A 25,873-nucleotide genomic window follows, 5' to 3' on the forward strand; every position below is an offset into this window, starting at 1 on the left:
TTAAACTTGAGATCTTCAAGTTTACGTCATGCCCAAGATTAGTGAGCTCACTACCTAGGTAGCTGAAATGGTATCCCAACTTTTGATTGACTCATGAGACCCTTCAAAAATCTCATAAATTGATAGTGTGATGAATTGAACTTAAGACTTTTTAAGTTTGCATTACGCTTAAAACTAATGAGCTCACCATCGAGGTAACCCAATGGGATCATAGAGATGGTTGTATATGTGCATCATCTACTTAAGAATATAAGAGAGAGAGAGAGAGAGAGATCTAACTTTATTTGATAAGAGTTGAAATAGCTAGATGGAAGAAAAAAAAAGAAATTAGATATGTATAGGCCTACCTAATCCAAATAGGAATTAAAACAGACCGGGACCAAGTCTCTTGGTTATAAATGGGCCTTATATGACCCGAGCCAGCTATATAGTGCCCATGCATATGTAGGCCCGGACATAGCTTATTAGACGAGTAAATAGTAAAAGGCGTGGTGGTGAAAACGTCAACGGAAAACGAAAACAGGGAATTAAAAAAACAAACAAAAACGCAAATGAAACCGCTTCCACTTCCTGTCTTCTGGGTTTGTTTGTTTGGCTTCTTTTATTCTCGTACTAGGAACTACTGACTCTCAGGACTCTTGGCCTCATCACTTTTAATTTTCTTTCTACTTTGAATCTCTCTCTCAAACCCTTAAACCCAGCGCACTCTCCCACAAAAATTGCTCACAAAGATACCAACTTCTTCGCTTACAAAGCCCAATACCACCCTCAATTCTGGTCTTACCTGCAACACGTAACGCAAGGTGAGTTTTTTTATTTATTTTTTATTTAATAATGTGATCGCATTTTCTGTCTTTGAATTTCAGGAACTGGGTTTCATTTTGTTTTTTAAAATGATTTGTTTAACATTAAAAAAAAAAAAAAAAGAGTATTGAAAATTTCATTTCGTTTAGGATTTTGGTGGGCAATTTTCCACGTGGCCTTTAGTGTGGACTGTTGAAACTAACAATGTCTATTATGTGCCAGCATTTGGTTGTGTTTTCAATTCTTTCTAAAAGAGACTGGTTGCTTGAAGCAAAATTTGCCTTAAATTTTGGTTTTGTGAAGATTGTGGATAAAAAGGCAGAAATTTTTCCTCTATTATGTGTGTTGCAGTAAAATTAGAAGTACATTTAGCATTGTCCCATATGGAATTAGTCGTTTTATCAAAATTAGATTTTGTTCTAATTGGATACGTATAGAATCCAATATAATTTTTTATTTGGAATTGAATCCTCCAATCTGAATTTAGTGTTAGAATTATGGTTAAATAATTTTTCTTGATCAGTGATCATTACTTTGATTAGGCTTAAATAATTAAATTCACTATTTCCTAGGCTAACGCATTAAGCTTTTGGGACAATAAGTAATTTTTCAAGGTATAAGAGCAGGTGCTCTTGTGTTCAAATCATGTCTCTACTCTACTTCCCATTTAAAAAGGTTTAAAATCTCACATGTTGGGCCCCGTTTATCAAGGTGGAGTTATAGGGTCACACATAAGGGGAAATGTTAGAATTATGGTTAAATGATTAAATTCTAATGCTTTTGGGACATTCATAAGGGTACCAATATCAGTGATGAAGCACTTATGTCTGGGTTAAGCATCTAAGTAGTGCTTATTTCCCTGCTTTTTAACTTTTATCTTTGTCTTTCTGTAATAATTTCGTTCTTTGGTTATTCTCTTATTAAATTCAATATTTCAAAATGTTTTTCCATGAATTATATTTTTTTTTGTTCAATGGTTTTCTTAAGAAAAGAAATATGTTGGTTTAGTAATGACTTTTAGAGGTACAAAATGCAGGATTTTTTAATTTTTCGTTGGCACATGAGTCACTGTTTGTAGTCCTCCATAAGAGACCATAGATGTGCATGCACTGAATTCGCATGGATGTTGAAGGGGACAACAGGGAAAACCATGTGCATGGAAATTCTGAACATGATAATGGTGAAAAACAGAATTTAGCTGGGAATTCTACTGAGAGAGAAGTAATAAGTCAGGATGATGATGATGATGAGACTGCTACACCACAAGTGGGCATGGAGTTTGAATCGGAAGATGCTGGAAAGACTTTCTATGATGCATATGCTAGGCGTGTGGGTTTTAGCACCCATGTTGGTCCATTCAGTCGTAATAAGCCTGATGGGCCAATTGTAACATGGGAGTTTGCATGTTCCAGAGAGATTTTCAAAAGGAAAAATATAGAAAGCTGCAATGCCATGATTAGGCTTGAGAGGAAGGATTCAAACAGTTGGGTTGTGACAAAATTTGTTGAGGACCATAACCATTCAATGGTTTCTCCTAATAAAGTGCATTATCTTCGACCCCGTAGGCATTTTGCTGGTGCTACCAAGAGTGTGGTTGATACATTGGATGCTACTGGTGATGTTTATGTTTCCATGGATGGCAATAGTGTAGCTTTTCAACCAAATCATGTAGTTAGGAGTGCTTCCCCTGTAGAACCAAATCACCCAATCCGAAGTGTTGGGCCTTTAAACTACATTAGGCCTTCTAGCAGAAAGAGGACCCTTGGTAGAGATGCTCAGAATCTTCTAAACTATTTCAAGAAGATGCAGTCTGAACACCCTGGCTTCTTTTACGCGATACAGCTTGATGATGATAACCGCATGACTAATGTCTTTTGGGCTGATGCAAGATCAAGAGCTGCTTATAATTACTTTGGTGATGCAGTAATTTTTGACACAATGTATAGACCAAATCAGTATCAGGTACCATTTGCTCCCTTTACCGGTGTAAATCATCATGGTCAGATGGTGTTGTTTGGTTGTGCTTTACTTCTAGATGAGTCTGAGTCTTCCTTTACTTGGCTGTTCAAGACATGGCTATCAGCAATGAATGATAGGCCTCCTGTTTCTATAACCACAGACCAAGATAGAGCCATACAAGCAGCAGTCTTGCAGGTTTTCCCAAATACTCGCCACTGTATTTGCAAATGGCACATATTAAGAGAAGGCCAAGAAAGGTTGGCTCATATATACCTTGCTCATCCTTCATTCTATGGAGAGCTGTATAGCTGCATCAACTTTTCTGAGACAATTAATGATTTTGAGTTGTCATGGGGCAGTCTCCTTGATAAATATGATCTGCGGAAGAATGAGTGGCTTCAGGCAGTGTATAACGCTCGCAAGCAGTGGGCCCCAGTATATTTTCGTGGAACTTTCTTTGCTGCACTTTCTTCAAACCAAGGTGTTAGCTCCTTTTTTGATGGTTATGTGAATCAGCAGACCACCATCCCTCTTTTCTTTAAACAATATGAAAGAGCTTTGGAACATTCATTAGAAAAAGAAATAGAGGCAGATTATGATACAATTTGCACCACACCAGTATTGAAGACACCATCACCAATGGAACAACAAGCAGCAAATCTCTATACAAGAAAAGTTTTTACAAAGTTTCAGGAGGAATTAGTCGAAACTTTTGTGTACACTGCAAATAATATTGAGGGTGATGGGGTAGTTAGCAAGTATAGGGTTGCAAAATATGAACATGATCACAAGGCATACATAGTCAATGTTGATGTTTCTGAGATGAAAGCAAATTGCAGCTGTCAGATGTTTGAATACTCTGGCATACTTTGTCGACATATATTGACTGTCTTCACTGTAACGAATGTTCTTACCCTTCCATCACACTACATATTGAAGCGATGGACAAGGAATGCCAAAGCAGGGGTTGGGTTAGATGAACAAAATTCGGATCCACAAGGTATCGAGACTCTCACCTTGCGCTTCAACAATTTATGTCGGGAAGCCATTAAATATGCTGAAGAAGGGTCAGTTGCTATAGAGACTTATAATGCAGCAATGAATGCTCTAAGGGAGGGTGGGAAAAGGATTGCTTCTGTGAAGAAAAATGTTGCTAAAGTTACACCTCTTAGTTCTCAGGGTAGTGGCGATAGTCAAGATGACATTAACAAGAAAACCCCCATGTCATTTCCTGAAATGGCCCCATCATTATGGCCTTGGCAAGAAGCAATGCCACATCGCTTTAATCTTAATGATGTAGGAGTTCCTGGTGCAGATTTGAACCAGCCAAGCATGGCTCCTGTGTCTATTCACCGTGATGGTGCCACTTCTGATAACACTGTATGAATCATCTGAGATCTACAGAATTATTGTTGAACTTTTGAATATACTTTGATGATGGCTAAATTTAAATGTCAATTTTTTATTTAGGTGGTTCTGACTTGTTTCAAGTCCATGACTTGGGTGATAGAAAATAAGAATTCTACACCAGCTGGTAGAGTAGCTGTCATTAACTTAAAGGTATGCACCCCTTTTCAATAGATTCCGTCAATTGTATAGCTATCTATGCTACTTGTAGTCTTCAATTTTCTTCCCCCTTTTTTTTCCTGTTTAATATTGAATATAGTGGGAGTTGGGATAGGTGACTTAGTTCTTAGGTTGGAACCTTACCAATAGAAGAAAAGATACTGTAATAGGATGAATTGAAAGGTGGAAGTGAATGTATCCTGTAGTTTGGAGTAGATCAGTCCTATCCCTGAGGACCTGTTTGATACTCTTGCAGTCTCCATTAAATCTTAAATATTCTAATGAAATAATTCACTGTCTTCATCTCTATGCTCCACATCCATAATAGCTGAGAAGGGTTTGTAAAATATGTTGTTATTAATGTTCTTGTCTTTCCATTTGTAATTTTCTTTACATGTGCTGTAGTTGCAAGATTATGGAAAGAACCCTTCGGGAGAGACAGAGGTGCAATTTAGGCTAACAAGGATCACACTTGAGCCTATGTTGAGATCTATGGCCTACATCAGTCAGCAGCTATCAACACCAACCAATAGAGTTGCTGTTATTAATCTGAAGGTACGAAATCTCTTTTGAGTATATAAATTTTGTTATGTTGAGTTCTCTCATAACTCTGTTCTATTTTAATAAAAGCTCAGAATGTATGATACGTACGATTTGAAGTTGCTTAGTTTTGTATTAACTTCTGCAATTTGCTTTAATAGTGCCCATGTTCATTGGAATTTTTTATTTTGGGTAAGTAATAATATGAAACAGAAGACTTCATGTTCATGATGATGAACACAAAGTATCCTAAAGAATTACAGAAAATAGAATAGAGTTTTGTAACTCAAAAATAGAAATACAATGTGTAAAGTCCCATGCATGAGACAAATAAAACAAGGTACGAATCAACAAGGACTTCAATTGATCTAGAGGTCTCTCAATGTCCTCAAATGTACATCTATTTCATTCCTTCCGCACTATCCACATCAAACATGACGGAGTAAGATTCGAAACATGTGAATAGTGTTTCCCAAACCTATTTTTCCATTCAAATAATACATCTGTTACTTTCAACAGCATCACTCACTGATTCCCAAACATCTTAAAAAACTTCACTCCACAAAGCATAAGCAACATTACAATGGAGCAATAAATGATCCACCATTTCATCATTACACTGACATGTACAGCACCAACTGTCTAACAAGAAACCCCTCTTGATAAGAATATCATTAGTAAGAATCTTTCCCCAAGCTAGTGTCCACACAAAGGACACCCTCCTTGGAGCCTTGACATACCATATACTCTTTCAAGTGAATTAACATTGGTACCACGAATAGCTTTGTAATAAGAGTGAACATCAAACTTACCACTCCCATTCAAACTCCATCTCATCCTATCACCCCCCAGCCCCAACCCCCCACGGTACTTGTGAGTAAAGATGGTCTAGAAAGGAATTCATGGACTCCAACTCCCAATCATGAAAGCCTTTGTGAAACAGTAGAAACTGAGGCTTCCTTATCAGTTGAGCACTTGAACAGGTCAGGGTACACATACTGATTAAAAAAAAGTGTCCACTTCATTGATCATATCAAAATCTTACTTGTGTTCCATCACCTACCTCAAATGCCACATTCTGAAAGAAACTATCCCAAACTGCTATGATACTCCTCCAAAGACTACGCCCATGCGTCCCTCTACCGGCTTTAGTACAACACTACAAAATCCACCCCCTTTAGTTCATTGGGAATGTAAATGATATATATTATATAGACAGTGGTTACAAACCTATGTACCTGGAAGGCAGATCACTGTGTTATGTAGAATGGGGATGTTAATGTGTTACGGCACTCACCTTGTAATGTGGTGTGATATGAGTGTGCTTATTTATACTTTATGTAGATTGTTTAATTAAAAGTTATAACATTGTGAGGTGGTCTGCATTTAGAATAATTGAGGTGTTGTTTAGTAGGGAGGATAAAAAAGTGAGAGGATAGAAAATGTAAGGAGTGATTAAAGAGATTAATATATTTCCTTTATAAGTGTTTGGTGCATCAAGGATCAACATTAAGTCTATATATCTTTGCACTAGTGATGGATGAGTTCACTACATTGATTCAAGAGGAAGTCCTTTAGTGTTTGATTTTTGTAGATGAATGTAGAGTCAACTTCAAGTTAGAAATTTGGTTTGATTTTTGCAGATGAATGACTTTAGCATATGAGATTAGATGTAGAGTTAACTTCAAGTTAGAAATTTGGTGAGGCATTTAAGGATCTAAAGAATTTTGATTAAGTAGGAATAAAATAGAGTGCATGTAATGTAAATTTAGTGGAAGTATAAAGAGAGATGAAGGGTTGTAAGACTAAATAGTCAAGAGTCATTTTAATAAAGCTTCTTATTTACTTATCAAAAAAAGACTCAATAGTCAAGAGATACCAAAGAGCAGAGCTTTCGACATCTTGGATCAATAATTCTTAAAGATGGAGAGATTGAAGATGATGTGAATCATAGGATAAGAGCATGGTGGATGAAATAGAGAAGCACATCCATTTATGCTCATGGTACTAAATGTTGGACTATTAAGAAGCAACATATTCATAAAATGAGCATAGTTGAAATGAGAATGTAAAGATGGATAAATGGAAAAACTAAGAGCCTTGTAGTTCAATTGGTTGGTATCTCCTAGAGTGTCCATGACATCTAGGGTTCAAATCCCCCCCTCTCCTGTTGTAACTATTAAATGATAAAAAAGAAAAAGGAAAAAAAAAGAGATGGATAAATGGAAAAACATGGAAGAATAGGATCAAAATGAGGAAATTCTCTTAAAGATAGCGGTGGCCCCCTATTGATGAAAACATGAGAGATAAGTTGCTTGAGATGATTTGTTCATGTTTAGAAGAGAGCGATTAATGATTAATGCACCAGTGAGAAAGAGTGAGTTGATTCAAATTAAGAGAACATGGTAGAGAAAGACCCGAAATATTACTTCTTGTAGTAAAAAATGACATGTCAATTAAGAAATAACAGAGAGTATGGCCTTAAATAGAATAGAGTGGCAGAAAACAATAAATGTGGTTGATCATGACTAATCTTGTAGTTCAACTGGTTGATATCTCCTGGTGTGTCCATGACATTTAGGGTTCAAATCCCCCTTCTCCTTGTAACTATTTAATGATAAAAAAAAAAAGATAAAAAAAAAGATTGATAAATGGAAAAACATGGAAAGATAGGATTCAAAATGAGAAAGTTCTCTTAAAAATAAGGGTGGCCCCTGTTGATGAGAACATGAGAGATAACTCGCTTGAGATGATGTGGTCATTTTCAGAAGAGAGCAATTAATGATAAATGCACCAGTAAGAAAGAGTGAGTTGATTCAAATTAAGGAAAGAGAAAATGGTAGAGAAAGACCCAAAGTGTTACTTCTTGTAGTAAAAAATGACATATTAGTTAAGAAGTAATTGAGAGTATGGCCTTTAGAGTGGTGGAAAACAATAAATGTGGTTGATCATGACTAATTTGTTGAGGATCTATAACTGGTCCTAGGGCTTGGTTGCTGTTGTATAAGTGTTTGGTAGTAGGGATACAAAAGTGGGGAGAAAATGAAGAACGTTGTTGTTGTTGTTGTTGTTGTTGTTTTTTTTTTTTTTTGATTATGTAGGGAGCCTTTCTAAAAAAGAGCCTTGTGGACTTGCCTCTGGCTAGTAAAACCAATGGACAACTAAACCCACTTGCTAGAACTAGATGCTAGGTAATCCAGGGGTATTCAACCTAATGGGCTAAGTAGTAAGCACGTTGTATTAAATTCCTATTATATCCTTGTATTGAATTGTTTTTAATAAACTAGAGGGATAAGATTATCAAATTACTATTGTAAGACATTTTATCTTGTACTTTCCTCCCTTTTTTGGAAGATTTTTTGATGATTCGATATTTGGGGAGGAGAGATTTGAACCTTAGCCGTCTCCATTGGAGATACCAAGAGGTGTCAGTTGAGATACAAGGTTCTTGACCTCTTTATAGGAAAATTAAAATTGGTGAGACTAAATTGAAATAATCATCTCTCCTTTTTCTTTCATTCTAATTTTCTACCCTACTAAACAAGAGAAAATATCAATCGATTCAATACATCTTTACTTATCAAAAAAAGAGAAAGAAAAAAGATTCTATACATCTTCCATTTTCTCTCCACCCTTTTCTACCCTTTCATTTTTCCTTCCAACCAAACTCATTCGTAGAGATGTATCCTCTTTTTACCTAGGCGCTTTAAATTTTACTATGTATACTTAATAATGCTGCCTTTCAATCAACACAAAGAATGTTTAAGAAAAATTTTGGGTGGCCATAATTATTTTTTTGGAATGAAAGTGTAATACATTTTGGTAAGATGATCCTTGTCTGGCCTGCAGATCACAACTCGCTGGTGTGTGTGTGTATATATATATAATTTTATTGAAAAAGTAAATAAGTAAATAATAATTTATTGAAAAAGAGGACTTCATGCATGGAAGTGAACGCAAAGGAGTTTAAAGAATTACAAAAGGTTATGTACACAGAGAGTGATTTTTAAAACTCAGCAATGGAGTTAGCATTAGTAAAACTCCAGGTCCGAGACCAATCAAACAATGATCTAGAAAACAATTTTATCAATTGTGTTCTTAAAATTTCCGTATCCTCAAAAGTACAATGATTATGTTCCCACCAAAATGTACACATCAAACATAATGGGACCAAGTTTCAAATGTAAAAGATTGCTTGCCTACCCAATCCCGCCAACCAAACAAAAGGCTAGTGACTTTTTCTAGTAGTACTCACTGAAACCCAAAGGAATGGAAAATGAAACTCCACAACTTGTATGCAACACTATAATGTAACAGAAGATGCACCACTATCTCCCTACTAAAGCGGTGCATACAACACCACCCTACTAGTGTGTAACCTCTCGTAATGAGATTAACACTAGTAAGGATCTTCCCCCATGCTACTGTCCAAACAAAGAAAGATCCTCATTGGGCCTTGACACACCAAATACTCTTCAAGTTGAAAATCTTGGCATAAGGGCCCCTTAAGGCATCATAAAAAGGAGTGAACATCAAATTCGCATTCCCTTTCAATCTCCATCCCAATTGATCTCTACCCTCATGGTGAGGGATATTGGAATAAAGAAGATTGAAAAAGGAGGTTACTACCTCTATCTCCCAATCATTAAAGTCTCTCAAAGATTATGTCCCAACTCCTCTATTCCCCTTCATTTTGTTTCCCTAACAAGGAACCAACCAAAGCATCTTTAGCTACGCAACAATCATACAGGTCTAGAAAGACCATCTTCAATGGTTGGTCACCACACCTGACCAACCACCTATCATGCCAAAACCGAACTTGGTTGCCTTCACCTACATCAAAGCGAATATACTGTAGGAACCCATCCCATCTCAGGTTAATACCTTTCCTTAAGCCACAACTATGAGTTCCTTGAACACTCTTTGTGCACCAACCTCCCCACTCCATATTTCACAGCTACTACTCTCCTCCACGACCATATTTCCTCAATCTTAAAGTGCCATTACCATTTACTCAACAGAGCTTGGTTAAATGCTACCAACTTCTTAATTCCCAATCCACAATTAGCAATTGGAGTGCACACTATATCCCCCCACCAAAGGATGTTTCACCTTATCACCCACAGCACCCCAAAGAAAGTTTCTTTGCAATTTCTCAATCCTGTTCACTACTCTAACCGGAATAGTAAACAGGGAGAGATAATAAGTAGGTAGTCTCGATAGTGTACTCTTTAATAATGTTATTTATCCACCTTCTAACAAATACAATTTCTTCCAACCTGATAATTTGTGTTCTATCTTCTCTATAAAAGGATTCCATACTAACTTGGCCTTGAAGGATACCTCCAAAGGCATACCAAGGTAGGTGAGGTTAACGGCAAACACCCAATCTTACAGCAAAGGATACCTGCAAATTCTGACATATTCCGAACCTCACCGACAGGCCTTTTTACTTTTACTTAGATTTACCTTAAGTAGGTCACAGGCAGACAACTCCCTAAAATAGACTTAACTGTGGTCCCACACTGACATATTGGGTGTAGTAGAGCCTTATGAGCTAATGGTTTTTTTGTGCTTTTTTATAATGAATGTTATCACAGGCAAGAATATGTTCGTTCTTGTTTAGTGGTTTGCTTCAAACAATGAAATTGATGAAAGGAGAATTTGGTGAATTTTACTTTCAGTGATGGTGTGCCCCTTTCCTGTAGTATGCTTATCTAGCAAACCAGTGAAGACCAACAAATGATGATTTGCCATTTATATGCACTGTCCCCACAAAGGCACTCATATAATGTCATTTAGTACTGTTAACAACCATAGCAATAATCATAATCTAAATAGTTTTGGTTAGTAAACATCCTCTAAAAGGTGGTCCACAGCCTCCCCATTACAATGGCACATATAACACCAACTTGCGATTGAATAACTACTCTTGATAAGGTTATCACATGTAAGAATTTTACTCCATGCCGCTGTCCACAAAAAAAGAACACTCTCCAAGGGTCTGAGGGGCCTTAACCCTCCATATGGCTTTCCAAGGGAAAGACATAGGGGGTGAAACCCGTAAAGTCTCATAAAAAGAACAAACAGGAAAATCCCCATGTAAAGTCTCCATATGCACAAACGTAATCATTCTAAAATGGATATACTAGGCTACTTTTTGGTATCAGTTTTTCCTTCTCTATTTTTCTTTTCGAGCTTCAGAACTTCCTGTGAAATTTTCACATCCTTGTTATTTTTGGAAAAAATTAAATAGAACATGGAGGATTACCTCCCATGCTTTTGAAATTGTCCATTTGGGGAGAGATTGGAGTTATTTCAAAGACTGGGCAGTTCAATTTTTAAATTTGTGGCTGTTTCAGAGGTTTCTGCAGATTGTAAAATCAGTAGAAGACTTTGTAATCAACATCATCTCTACTTTTTTAGAAACTTTTCAAATTTCAATAGAATTTAATGCCACTTCTTTGTGTTCAATCTAGATTTCATGTTGATAGAGACAATAGTTCAATCAACATGGACCATAAGTTTGACTGATGTGCCAAATTTCCTAACCTTGTGCGAGCCATTTCATGGAATGGAACTTTATTGCTCGGCAGTTTGTTTGAGTGGTCTCAGGATTGGGGTTTTACCCATTTTACCTCTGTTTTAGAATTCCATAATTCTCTCAGTTTTTCTTTGTAATTTTTCAGACTCTTTGTGTTCATCATCTTGAACATGAAGTGTCTTTATTTTCAATAAAATTTTCCACTTATCAAAAAAAAAAAAATGGAACATGTCAAATTCTGGAGAATTAGGATACAAGAAACATACATTCCTGGCTTATCATGAGGCATATACATTGACAAGGATAGCACACAGGAAATATAAGGAATGTGAACTTGGACAATCCTTGAGTAGGGTGCAGCACACGTTTCTCTTGGTAATCCTGCAAAATCAGATTTAGAGGGTAGAACTCTCTACTCTCCCTCTCTTCCATATTTTTGAGAGGGGAAAGTTAACATAGTAACAAATCCTAGTTTTCTGTAAGATCAATAAATCCTATATATCTTTTATAGACCAATAAGTCCACTTAGAATTCCTTTCCAAAAATTTCAAGTATAGATACACCACTATGAACAAAATTTTGAAAGCATTATGCAACAAGATAAAATATAATTAGGTCAAGTAAGTTGGGTTAATTTGGAAATAGAGAGTTCTTTTGTTAAATAAATTCATTAAATTGTGTTTTATAAAAGAAACTTTTAACTTTAAAGTAAGAACTTTTTCCATGGTTATTAGGCTGAATAAATTTTGATTTTATTCTTAATAAAATATGTTAATGTTTCAATTATATTTAATAATTTAATTGTCATTAATAGGCTAATAAAAAAACTTATAAAATTAATAATTTTCACAATAATATGTTTAGTTAAGTATTAGAGATTAGGGTTATAGACATTTTTGCAAGTTATATAGGTGGCGTTAAAGGTGTTCAAACTCTTTAGAGTGTATGCATACCTAATGAAGCTATATAGGTGGCCTTAGTTAGTAGCATGGTCTGTATCATGTAATTACAAGATCAAATTCTTCTTTTTAAAAATATTTTTTGCTAATGGCAAGATCAAAATATCAGTTTCACTTTTTCCCCATTTTTCCTAAGCATAATTTTATACCTAAAACCTGGGAGCACACGTGTGTAAACTGGCATCATGTCTGTGTTCGATACGTGTTGGACACGGATACCGTGCTAACACATTTACGTCCATGTCTAGTACGTGTTGAATTAAAAATATATTTTTAAGTGGGGCATGGCCTGGACATGGCTTGGACACGGTCTGGACACAGGAGAAAAAAAAAATTTTAAAAGAAAGAAAAGAAGAGGTTTTTTACAACCAGGCACAATCTGAAACATCAATTAGGCTTTGAATTTCTAAAATTTCGATCAATCTCTCTCTTTCTTGCTCTGAAATCTCAGAGATTTCTCATCTCTCTTGCTGATCTGCAACTCATCTTCACTGAACCTGCCTCATTGGTGCTGCTCTGTAAGGTATGGCAGTGCTCTTCCCCTGCTTCAGTATTGGTGTGCAAACTCTTGGAACACTCTCAACCAGATCAGGTCTTTTTTTTTATTTTTTATTTTAAGATCTGGTCCACTAGAGCACTACCCCTAGAGCCCTAACGCCCAAACTTCACTACAACACACTTTTTACATTTACTGAATCATTTTTTGGCCCTTGGAAGATTAACAGTTTTATAATATTAACATTTGTAAAACTAAAAGTGGTCCATTTAATGGTGTAATTTTTTTATTATGTTTTTTTTTGATAAGTAACAGAAAATATATAATAAAGAAGAACACAGCCCCATACATAGGAAATGTACTAGATAGGCAAAAACATCAAGAAACCAAATTACAATGATCAAACAAAACAGGAAGAGAAAAACAAGAAAAAGAACGTAAAACTAAACACCATTCGAGAAGAGTAAAAAAGAAAAAAGACTTCAACTCAAGAATGGACCGTTTGCAACCCTCAAAGCTTCTAACATTTCGTTCCCGCCAGATACACCACATCAAACAGTGCGGCACCATCCTCCATATAACTATATTACGATGATGCCTGAAGTTGCATGACCAACATTCCAACAAATCCACTACCTTTTGCGGCATCACCCAACAAATGCCAAACAAGCAAAAGACCATACTCCACATCTCAAAAGCTAAAGGACAGTGAAGGAGGAGATGATCAACAGATTCCCCACACCTTTTGCACATACTCCATGTATATTATAATTTATTATTATTTTAAAATGTTTCAAAGATTTTTATAGATATTACTTATTTCTAAATTTAAAATAGATATAAAAATTTCCTCAAAATATATAAAATACACCTATATATATAAAATTTAATTGCCGTGTCCTTGCCGTATCACATCCTAATTTTTTGAGGATTGCCTTGTCTCCTTGTCTCATGTTATGTCATGTCCTGTGTCATATCGGTGTCTGTGCTACATAGCCTAAGACCTACATAAGCCAGCCCACTCTTAAATCAACGCTAGTTGCAAGCTCACTTGATGTAATTGCTAAATTGTAATATTGGATTCCACCAAAGGCGCACTTGACATGAGATCTCCAAGTGGATGTTATTTTTTTGTGTACTTGTATAAAAGTGATCTTGTATTGATTTTAGCAGTCTAAATGTAGGTTTCTTAGTCTGAGTAATTAATGAATGCTTTTGCATCTTACCTAATAGGAACATCCCATGGTTTTGATAATAGAACTGTAGCATCTCAATGTAAATTATTGTTTAGTATGTCATTTTAAAAGTACTGTTGACTTTTATTTACCCTAGTTCTTAAAAGCAGTTTCACCTTATTATGTTCTGTAGGATCTTTTATTGGTTTTTACTTGTCTTTGTTTATTTTAATTGGTAAGTTACACACCGGCAGGTCTTGAACACATGATTCCACCCTCCACCTTCCTTTTACAATAGGAGGTGCTATGTGAGCTAGTGCTCTATGTTTTTTTACTTCATAATTTTTCAATCATTTCTATTTTCATAATCTGGTTACATTGGTTTGAGGAAGTCCATTCTATCTCAGACTAGGACAAATAGTTGATTTGGACTGAAGTAGACATTGTGGAACAAGACCATTGAGAATTACATGGATATGATCTTTCAAACACCAGGGCTGTATTGAATTTAGCATTTATAATATTTGCATTTCAGAAAGCACAAAAGTATATAAGATTAGATTTTATTATTATTTTTAGAATAGTTGCACGACTTCCTAGTATTAAGTAGTATAAGAATCTGTTTTTGTGTTTGATCAGCTCCAAGATACAAAGACAACTTCTGGAGAAACAGAGGTGAAATTTCAAGTGTCCAGAGATACACTCGGTTCTATGCTAAGATCAATGGCCTATATCCGTGAGCAGCTTTGAAAGCAGTAAGCATACTCTTTTTAGTACTCTTAATTGTTAAATATTGTCATAATTGTACAAGTAATTACAATGTTAATTCTTATCTTGCTATTTTCTGAGGAGCAGTTCTGTTTTAGTTCATATGATGAATTGGAGTTTGTCTGTGGCTTAATCAATTCTGCCATGCCTTAGTGTACATGAACCAAAACAATTAGAAAAATACAACGAATTCCAGAGTCACAAGGATGCATCATATCTGATATTTGGGATGACTAGATGGACACTTTTTGATAAAATTTACTTAGTAGCTGTGGTTTTAACTGACAACATTCTTGACCACTCAATTCTCTAATTAGTGCCCTTACATGTCAGTTTATTGTAAATTTGATATTCTACATGGAGCAAGTTCACTGCATTATAATCATTGCAGTTTTCAATATTATTTTCCATCACTTGCTTTTGAATTTTTTTTAGTCCATGTTAATGTTATGGTTTCATGTTTGTTAATGAGGATAATTTCCTTTGAAAGATCACTGTATCCAGCAAGATTCTAGTGCAGAAATTTTATTTATTAAAGATCTTTTATAAAAAGTTCAAAACCTTTGGGTAAAATGGCACTTCGAATCTGCATAAGAATGGTATTTGGTGAGGTCACAGATTTAAGTCCCCTGGAGTGCATGAGTTAATTACCAACAAGAAAGTTCAAAAGCAGTAGAGTGAGATGCTAATAAAAAAGTTCAATCTTGGCTTTTCTTTTCTTCTATGTTCTGTCCCAAAAGAAAACAGAGAGAAGAGGGGTATTAGCAGGCCTGACCCAATCCCAACCCTCCAAGGTGTACTGGTAGTTCCATTTTGATATCCCAACAAATAAGTTAATATAGTCTTAAAAGTTAAACTCTTATGAGCAAGAGGTAACACCTGCAATGGATCTTAAATTTTTTATATAATAATGATTGGGTTACATTAATAAAATGGGCTTTGATAAGTAGTGTAGGAGATTCTGCAAGATCATGGATGAACTGTCCAGAAAAACTAAATAGGGATATGCCACTTCACCATTTTTTCATTTTTCATTTAGAACCCCTTTATAATTTTGAATTACTTCAGCTGCAGGGCTGAATTGCTACGCATGTATATGACCAGAATATTCAAGTTAGCCATGATTTTTTATTTATTTTTTAGCAAGTAAATACTCATTTTATTAAGAAGAGCAGACATCTCTAGTACACAGGACATATACCTGAGCTACTCATAAAAATCACAGTATCTAGGCCATGTAACTTTCAAACCGGTTTTTGGCTTGGTTAATCCTGGTTAACTTGGTATGCTCAGCAGGCCTGTGCAGTTGTACGGTCTTCAGCACCCATAATTGGGATGCTTGAATTGTTGTGAATTCTCTTGAAGCTCATCTTTTCTTCTCTCTTGCTTGACCAAAAATATTATGCTTGTTGCGTATATGCGAAGTCCACTCATCAATATGCATTTTCTTTGGGCCTTTTTATATCTAGTTCTACAAGTCATACCTGGTTAGATGAATAATGTTGTGCCATGATTTGATTTTTAATACAGTGCTTCATTCTAACGGCAACAAAGTCTTCACGGATGAGTTATTATGGGCAATAAGTTCCTTTGAGACCAAGAACTGAATCAGACCTATCATTCTTTGGAAAAGCAGTAGCATTAGAGGCATTGAAGGTGTGTTCTGGTTAATAACATTCATGTACCATGTTAATACCATGTTAATGTTCCATTGACAGAATTGGTCTAGTTGTAGTTAGTTTTGTTAGATCTATTCAATTCTCCACATTCAGCTTTTTAGTATATTAGTTAGGTTTGGTGACTTAGAGATTGAAGATACTACATAATGTCCATGTAACCATGTGTTAGAAACTTCTGTACATGAAAGTTGTGAACGTTCAGATCTTTACCCAATGAGCAATTACAGATATCATGTATTCCGGCTTTTGGAGATTGTGACATGTTCTTCTAATTGTATCTTGTGATGCTTAATGATGTTTTTCTGATTTAGCATGTTTTTTCGTTGAGTCAACAGAAGTGAACTACTGCATATCATATATACATGGTGATTTCATTCATTTACAAAAGCTCAAAAACCTCTAGGCAATTTTTTTTTTGTATAGAAAAAACCTCTAGGGAATTGGATGCATAGTCTTGCAAATCTGCAACAATGTCAACTCTTTGATTCCATTTTTCTCAAATATATAGAAAGTCAAATGAGCTCTAGCTCAACTGCTCAAGTGATACTTCCTCCCCTTATAAGTTCTAGGTGGAGGGTGAAGTCGAGGGTTCACAGCCTATTGGATTCTCATGTAACTTACCAATAAAAATAAATAAAAAATAAAAACCATATGGATGGGGATCTGCGAACTTTAATCAAAATTATTCTAATGATATTCTCAAAATTTAAACAGAATTGTGGGAGCTTATAGAAGTGTACCTCATAGTCAACAATTTATCAGTGTAAAAGATGCATATGGTTAAAATCATCACCTGACCCATATGTAGAATTTCCTAGCATACCGAGTCTTCAGTATTTAGTTTACAAGTAAAGAAAGATTCATTAGCAAAGCTAAATTCAATAGATGACATTCAATCCTATCACAAAAAATGCCTACCAAAACAAAAATTGATTTTTCTTACAACATTTTCGTTAATTTTTGTTAAAATAAAGTAGCCTCTACAAAGTCGGTGTTTTGGCAAATTATAGAACCGTTTTGGTTCCTACACAAATCGAACAAAAAATAGAACCAATTCAAAATTGAACTTTTTAATTTTATCTTTTCTTGAATTAGGTTGAAAGTTAAAACTAAGCATTTGGAACTTAGCTCCATTATGCTTGATGTGGTGTCTTTGGAGGGAGCGAAACAGGAGGACTTTTGAGGACATGGAAAGTTCGGATGACCAATTATTGGCCTCTTTCAGTGGCTCTCTGTTTGACTGGTCTAGGGCCTGGGGACTCACCTCTAGTGATTCCCTCCCTTTGTTCCTAAATTCTCCCCTATATAATTAGTCTCCTCTCCTTTCACTCTTTTTTCTTTTTTCTCTTCTATCCAATTGTACTTTTCTATTTGCCTTATGTTTTTCTGCATAAGGTAGTTTCTTCAATATATATCTTTATTACTTATCAAAAAAAAAAAACTAATAATATGTATATGTATTTAGAGAAAATCTAATTAGATTTTAATTAGAGTTTAATTTTGTGTCAAGTGTCTTATCTAAGGTTTTTTTAAAAAAATAAAATTTTGTGCTAAGTGAGTTAATTCAATGTAGAAAATGAAAGATCTAATATAAATAAATCATAAAAAAAAAACCCAATCATAGATTTAACTTTATATATAAAATTAGAAGAAGAGAGAGTTTGTATGATTTTACTTTTATGAGCCTTTTTTTTTTTAAACTAAAAATAATTCAAATTTATAAGTCATTTATGTAATACTATAAATATGTGCAGTCGTTCCAATTTGTTTGTCTTATTTTAAAAAACCAACTTTTTAAAGGAATATCATTTATTATTTTGTCTGCTGTATAAAAATTTATAAGTTTCCAAAACTACCCTTAAATAAATTTATCAAAAAATTAGAATACTAAATCTGAAATGGTTTTAGAAATAAAGTAGGGGCATAATAGGTATAGTGGGCCTTTTTGTGGTTAAAGTGGGCTGGGCTGCCCCTTGCGGTATTGGGCCTGAGTGTTCTGAGTATGGAAGTTGAGACCGGTCCAACTGCAACTCAACTTGGTCCGGCTTGTGCACAAACTATACCTCGTCTGCCAGGAGCACGCTTACGGGAGGCGGAACTGTTTCAAATGGGTTACGGCAAGCGGATATGATAATAATAATAATAATATCAAAGACTTTGAGATCTTTATCAAAGTGAACAGATAAACCTTACTTAAGAAAAAAAAGATAATCACAGTTTTAATCAACAATTATTTTATAAGAGAAATAAAGGGGAACAAGTGGGTAGTATGTGAGTTGATTGAAAGAGTAAATAAATTAGATTAAGTCTGATCCGCAAGACCAAAACCAGAGAGGGAAGAACACATTTTCTCAAAGTGAATAATCTCTCAAGGAGATCCTGCCGTGGAAATTAATCACTTTGAGGGAAGTGGACCTGAATGGTTGGCACATAAGAACACCTTTCGTTTCCGACAAAGAACAAGATTTTGAGAGGGAGAGAGGGAATCAACCTATTGGTGCATGCCTGCTGTTTTCACTCTCTATCTTTTCTTCTCTCCTTCTTTTCTCTCCTTCTTTTCTAATATTCCCCTTTTTTCTTATCTTTTTTTCTTTTCTTAATCCTTGTTTCTATTTCCTGGTTTTCAAGTTTTCAACACCGTAGTGCTTGCTGTTGTTGTTATGTTGATGTGTCCTTGTTACTGTACACGGCAAGGGCCTCTTTATAATGCCTGCCGTGACCGGATTTTACTATTCTAGCCCTTAACCACCTTTGTCTGGTCTGGGTGTACCTGCCAACCACCACTGGTCCGACTGTGTATCACTCCCTATCACTAGACAAAAGAAAGCTATTTTTTCTGTTTATCTGCCATGGCACCCTTTCCTACTATGGTGTGAGTGTCTTCTCTCTCTCTATCCCTCATGGCATGCACCTAGTGGTTCCAGTTCAGCTATGCCCGTTTGGGTGGTATGTCATCCCAGTAGGACACTTCCCCCAAAAGAGCCCTAGCAGGAATCTCAAAATAGGTTTTCCCCTATCCCCACCGCCGAACCATGCCCTCTTACCTCTGACCCATGACCTCACCATGTACTGTATTGGCTGGGTACAGGCTGGTGAGGTCTGGGCCTTGCGTCTGCCTCTCTTCCATGTATGTCCAAAATCTGCCTGTTGCTTATGCGTCTGTCGTCCGTTCTTGACCATTTTCTGGTTCCTTTTCCTTTATGGCTCACCCTATTCGTGGCTGGGCCTTGCTTGATGGTGGGCTTTGCTTTTTCCTCAGCCCACCCTTCTTCTTGCTAGTATCTCCTGCCATACCACTCTATCATTTATGCTGCGAAATTGTTTTGTTTCAATCTGGCTGGGCCCCTTTGGGTCTGCCACTTATTCTTCCCTTAATGGCCCAGCAAGACCATTGGCTCTTGTGTTACATTACTAGCGGGCTCCTATGTCCCGTTTGTTTTCCCTTGGGCATCCTGGGCTCGTTTGCTTTCCTTGGGCTTCCTTGGCCCTTTTCCTAACTTCGCATTACCATGGGCTTTTACTGAATTCTTTGGGCTTCCTCGGCCCAATTACGTTATTTCTCATCCTTGGGGTTCATGGGTTTGCCATCAACCCCTTACTTCCTTTGCTTTCATTACTTTGGGCCTGCCGCAGCCCATTCTCACTTTTCCACATCATATATTGCCCATGGTTTGTTTTTTCTCTCTTTCCGGACTCCTTTAAGCCCATTTACCTCTTCAAAACCCATTTGTTTATCTCATGGGCCTGTGATCCATTATTCTTGCCGCTTAGGCTTAATGGGTTTTCTATCCGTTTACCAACTCCTTTCTATCCGTGTTGCTGGGCTTCTCTCTTCCACTTGGGCTTCCGAAATGGCCATTAACATTTAACCCCCTGAACATATGAAGCGTTCTTGCAGTTCATATGTGAATAAAAACTCCTCTGCCTTTCTTGTCTTTCCATCTTCTTTTCTTTCGCGGACTTTTTGAACGGTGGTCCCTACCTTACACACACACACACATATAAATATTCATATATATATATATATATATTCTTGCCGCAAACAGTGTTGTCTCTTCGGATTTCCCAACTTGGCAGTTACTTTGAAACACAGTCGTCCTTTCAATAATTTCACCCTTTTTCTGATGGCTGACCCGTCGCCTCCTTTCGTGCCGGCTTTAATGACCTGGGTATTTAAGAAGGAGTCCCTCTGTAATCCAAACACAAACTCCTTCCTTCTTTCCAGAACTCTCTTTCTGTTTTCCCTTTCATCTTTGTTTCCTCTTCCTCAAACACCTCATTCATCTTCTTCGACCAAATTTCTTCACAATGACATCGGCGAAGAGCCAAAGCTCCTCCCACCGTAAAGGAAAGGAAGTTATCTCCAATCCTCCCGCCGCATGTGGTGTAGATGAGGAGACGGTATACTCTGAATTGGACCACTCCAACAAGGAAGAAACGGATCATGACCCAAACAGCGAGTGCACTCCACTCATTGATCCTTAGTACAACGTTCATCCCCATTTCCCAAAGATTCTCAGCGATTATGTGCCGTCGCCGTCGGGCCGTGTGTGGCTCTCTCTTTGCCGGCGAAGTACGGACATCTCTTGGGCTCCGTTGGCCTCTTCGATCCCCGATCTAATTATTCGCCAGGGTACTTCACTCCCAGTGCTCGTCCATTTTGAGTTTGGGTCCGGTGCTGCCTTGGGTTGGAGAGAATGGGTGGACAGTGAGTTATCTGACATCGGTTTCATGGGGTTGTTGCAACGGGCTGGTGTTTTGAAAGCCATATTTTCATCTCACTGCTTGTCTAACTTCCGAGATCTCTTCAACCTTCGTCACTTGGTCCGCTAGTGGTGTACCACCACCCATACCTTTTTCTTTTCCTGTGGTGAGGTCACCGTGACCTTAGAAGATGTGGCCAACCAGTTACTCCTGCCCATCCTTGGAGACGTTGATCTTGCCACCTTGGAGCTTTCCCCGGAAGAAGAGGCCGTGGAAGCTGAGTTGAAGAAAAGTATGAGCATGAACACCAAGTTGTCTTACTGGGTTAGTTCTTCTTCTAAATTTTCTAAGTCTGCCCGTCGTGCAGCCTTTATTGCATTTTAGCTTTGCAAGTTTGTTTTTGGGTCCTACCCTCATTACGCCGTGAATCCTTTATATTTCCGTTTAGCCATTAAGATTTCTGCTGGCGTTAGTCTGTCGTTGGCGCCTATGTTCCTGGGGCATCTGTATGTTCAACTGGACATCCTGTAGAGTGATGAGAGCCAGGCAAGCTCTTGTCATATAGTCACCTCCTCTGTTCATAGTACTATTTTGCAACACCTGCTGTATGAGCGTTGTGCTAAGCATTTGTCAAAGTGTAGGCCCTCTCGTTTTGCTAGAGACAAGTACCAGTCATGTCCGTAGGCCATCACTGATTTTTGTGGCAGATTTGCATCAGACTTTCCATTGGCCTTTCGCTGGGTTGGCTTGAAACAGATTGGTCATTCTACTGTTGAATCCTTTGATCAAGGTGTAGGATTTTCTTGGAGAGCTTATAGAAAATTGGGTGCCGGTTATACATGTGTAGATTCTACCATGGGTTTGTTTGTTGATACTACCGAGACTACCACTCCCTTGACCGGTTTTGATGAGACCGGAATCACTTACTTGGCGGCCACCAATGCAGGGTGACTGCCTTATTTGGCCGATGAAGGGGTTAGATTTGTTCATTATCCTGCCAATCGGGTGAGAAGGCAGTTTGGACTAAATCAGGACATCCCTGATGACCTTTCTTTTCTTATGGAGTCCCCCACCTCTGTCTGACCCTTTCTACGGCCCATTGCCTTTGAATTTTGGAGTCAGCGTTTTACTGCAGTCACCGTTCCGGGCTCACTGAGGGAAGGTCTTTGTACCCCTGCCATGCATAGATATTGGCAGGCCGTGATGACTTCGTTTGAGAAAGAGTTGATAGGTAGTCGTGGCTTCTCTCTCGTTCCTCCTGATGGGCTTAGCGCAATTATTTTAGTCAACCCTCGGTTGCTTTTGCCTTCCAAGTCTGTATTAGCGTATGCCAGGAAGCAGAACTGGTTTGGTATCTTTGAGTGGGATAAGGAGAAAAGAGGGTGGTATTGGCACACCGGTGATTATCCTCCGGGCTGGGAGAAGAAAGTTAAAGTGATAAATATTCTTGTGCTGAGTAAGAAAGCTCCTGCCAAGCCTAAGTCTGCGAGCAAGCCCAAACCTGCTGCTCCACGGCCATCTACAAATGCTCCCCCTTCTAGCAGAACACGAGGCAACAAGAGAAAGACAGCCTCTCACCCTGCGTCTGCTGCTAAGCAGAAAGTAAGTTACTTCTAATTCTGCCCCCTTTTTTTTTATATACTTTTGACTTTCCTACCGCTACACATGTGCTGACTTTTCTTTTTAACTTTATCTTTTGTTTTCTTTTCCCCTTTACAGTCTAAGCATAAAGAGGATGCATCAGCCACCCGACCCATTTTACTTGATGAACCTAAGTTTGAGGTACATCTCCTTTTCTTTTCTTCTTCTCCCTTTTTTTTTTTGGCACAAATTTCATCTGCCACATGCTCTTATTTGACTCATCTGCTTAAAAGTTCCTTTGATCTTCTCATCATTTTCCTTCTGTCTTCTAGGATGAGCCTGAGCATGAGCCTCTTTCTATATACCACCCTACGGCGGAGGAACTTTCTGCCTCTATGGGTGCGCCCATGGGAGGCTTTTTTGATGAGGCTGACATAGTATTTGTAACACCTGTCCCTTCTGCTATTGCACCCGAAGTTCCTACTGAGGCTCCTAGCCTTCCCACTGAGCCGGTACCCATAGACGTGGGTACTCATACTGGGAAGATTAGTGAGGTCACTCCCATTCCTACTAAGACACATTCTTCCCAAGGGGTGGTCACTCCTCCTGCTACTGTTCAGACTGAGGCTTCCTCTCCTGCCACACCCCTGGTCATCTCCACCAGTGACCCCTTTACAGCTCTATCCTAGGCTGCGAAGGATGGTTCTTCACTGGTAATCACTCATTCTTCCATGCGTGGTCCTGACACAAACTTGTCCTCCGAGGGGTCTGAGGACGCCCTTGAGGATCCAGATGATGAACCTGTTTTGAAGAAGATGATTTCTGATTTTGATGACGAGGAGGATACTCCCCCTGAGACAGAATTCATGGGTATATGCCTTTCTCCCTTCTTTTTGTTTTTGGCTAAGTCCATTCCTCCCCTTTTTTTGTCATCTCTTCCTTAGGTGTAGGTATTTGCGTTTCTCCTTTGCTGCAATTTCCCTTTAATTTGTATGTCTACTTCTGTATTTTGCAGAGACTTTTGAGGGACTAGGGGTCATAGCAGACGTAGACATGCCTCCAACCACTGCTCCTGCCACACCCATAGCACCTGCTTCTGCTATTCCCACAGTGCTCGTTTCTGCCGTATCTTCTGTACCTATTTCTGTCGTACCTTCTGTACCCATTTCTGCCGTACCTTTTGTACCTATTTCTGCCACTCCCATAACTTCCATTTTTACGGGTCCTGGTGAGTTTCTCGACTCCTCCCTTATTTTCTTCCTTGTAAGTTTATTGCTCCTAACTTATGGTTTCTCATCTCATACTCCTTGTTAGGTCCGTTGCCTACTGTCCCTTCTCAGTTTAAGGCAGTAGTTCTGCCACAGTTCCAGACCCCATGGGTAAGGCCGCAGCCTTTTTTGTACGTTTTTATCAGCCTGAGATTAATGACCTCGATCCTACAAACTTCTAGGCTTCCAGCCTTCCTTACGTGGACTTCCATGGCTTCAGGGTTCCCTAGGATTGCGTTTCTCACTTAGAGACAGTTTTCAGTAGACGGGAAGACTTTATGTAGGGATTCCGTCTTGGTCGTTCTGCCGGGGAGCATTTCTTGAAATTGCTGGGAAGCATAATGAATGATATTGAACATAACTTTGTTGATACTGTCTTTTCAGAGAGGATCCTGCAGTGGAGGGTTGTGGTTTAGGAGCTGATCAGTGTGGGTTTTGCTGTAGAATTCATTCTAGACCATCTCTGTGAGATTGCCCAAGCCTTTTTCATGAAAAAGGTTCAGCCTGCTATAGACGCTATTGACACACAGATTGAGACTTTGAAGAAGAAGGTGGCAGATTTGGACGGTCGTCGTGAGCGTCTTCTTGCTAGCATTGGTGGATCCAACCGCTTTGGAGACCAGCCTCTTATCTCTGGACTTCGTTGATGTAGTTTCCCCCTTTTTTGCTCTTTTCCTTCTTTTACTACCCCGCCTTAGTACACTTTATCTACATACTTTTCTTTTACAACACTTATTTAGCTAATTTGGCATAGTTGCTAAATTTTGGGTTTGTAACTTTTAAAATGCTACACTTATTTGCTATTTATGCTATTATTTTATGACATGGAATGCTTTTTATAATACTTGATGTCCTTTTCATTGTGTGCTCATAAAAGCATGTTACAAAATTTGTCTATGACATGGTCACTTGAAGGAAAAAAGAAGAACAAAAGGTAAACCTTGAACTCATTGAATGAAAGGGACAACTACATAACCTTAACTCAGGCATAATAACGCTTCAGTCATTTCTCATTGATGGGATCCATTAGGTCCTTGCCATCCATCTGGGCTAGACGATAATATCCACTCAGGTGTGTCTCTCTTATCACAAGGGGTCCTTTCCATTTTGGTGCAAACTTGGATGGTCCTGCCATACCTCGCTTGACATAATCTGCCACTTTCAGCACAAGTTGTCCTTCCACGAACACCCTCTCTTCAGTCATCCTGCCATAGGCTTCTGTCATCTTTTGTTTGTATCTGCGGCTACACTTTTGGGCTTCTTCCCTTCTTTCATCAAGTCCTTCTAGATCTTCACACCTTTCTGCTGTAAAGGCTTCTCCCTCTTTTTCCTTCCCTTGCATCTGCATAACTCTCAAAGATAGAGTCATCGTCTGCCGGGTTTACTACCTCTGTCCCATATATCAGGGAAAAGGGTGAAAATCCTATGGCAGACAAAGGGCGTCTGGCAGATGTGTTGCCCACCCTCCTGTGTACTCTTGGCTCATTTTACTGATGATCTTTATGAGAACCTTGTTTGTTGCCTCTGCTTGCCCATTTCCTTAAGGGTAATAAGGCGATGAATGAGGTGTTTGACTTTGTAGAACTTCAGCATTTTCCTTACATCACTGTTAACAAACAATGTGCCATTATCGCTGATAATCCTGTGGGGCACTCCAAACCTCACAATTATGTCCTCCTTGATGAAGTTTGCCACTACTCCTCCTGTGGTTTTTCGGAGTGGCACTGCCTCTGCCCACTTAATGAAGTACTCCATAGCAACTAGTATCCATATGTATCCACGTGATGGTGGGTTAACTGGTCCTACCAAATCGAGCCCCCCAAGTGTGGA

The 25,873-nt window shown here is 37.9% G+C and overlaps 1 protein-coding gene across 1 annotated transcript; it reads left to right on the forward strand.

Moving 5' to 3' along the window:
* Positions 1 to 510: 510 nt before the first annotated feature.
* LOC115986486 (protein FAR1-RELATED SEQUENCE 3-like) lies at positions 511 to 16,800 on the forward strand. The gene is made up of 6 exons (XM_031109563.1): positions 511 to 803; positions 1,841 to 4,143; positions 4,234 to 4,323; positions 4,735 to 4,884; positions 14,683 to 14,798; positions 16,342 to 16,800. Exons 2-5 carry the CDS (start codon positions 1,924 to 1,926, stop codon positions 14,791 to 14,793), a joined length of 2,571 nt encoding a protein of 856 aa, XP_030965423.1. The 5' UTR covers positions 511 to 803; positions 1,841 to 1,923; the 3' UTR covers positions 14,794 to 14,798; positions 16,342 to 16,800.
* Positions 16,801 to 25,873: the final 9,073 nt, after the last annotated feature.

The sequence above is a fragment of the Quercus lobata genome, chromosome 4 (assembly GCF_001633185.2).
Source record: "Quercus lobata isolate SW786 chromosome 4, ValleyOak3.0 Primary Assembly, whole genome shotgun sequence".
In the NCBI taxonomy this organism is placed as follows: Eukaryota; Viridiplantae; Streptophyta; class Magnoliopsida; order Fagales; family Fagaceae; genus Quercus; species Quercus lobata.

Excerpts from the sequence above, each read along its gene's own strand:
- LOC115986486 (XM_031109563.1), top strand. The coding sequence starts at position 1,924 with ATGGATGTTGAAGGGGACAACAGGGAAAACCATGTGCATGGAAATTCT. Across the intron at positions 4,144-4,233 it reads GTGCCACTTCTGATAACACT|GTGGTTCTGACTTGTTTCAA; the intron begins GTATGAATCATC and ends TTTTTTATTTAG. Across the intron at positions 4,885-14,682 it reads TTGCTGTTATTAATCTGAAG|CTCCAAGATACAAAGACAAC; the intron begins GTACGAAATCTC and ends GTGTTTGATCAG.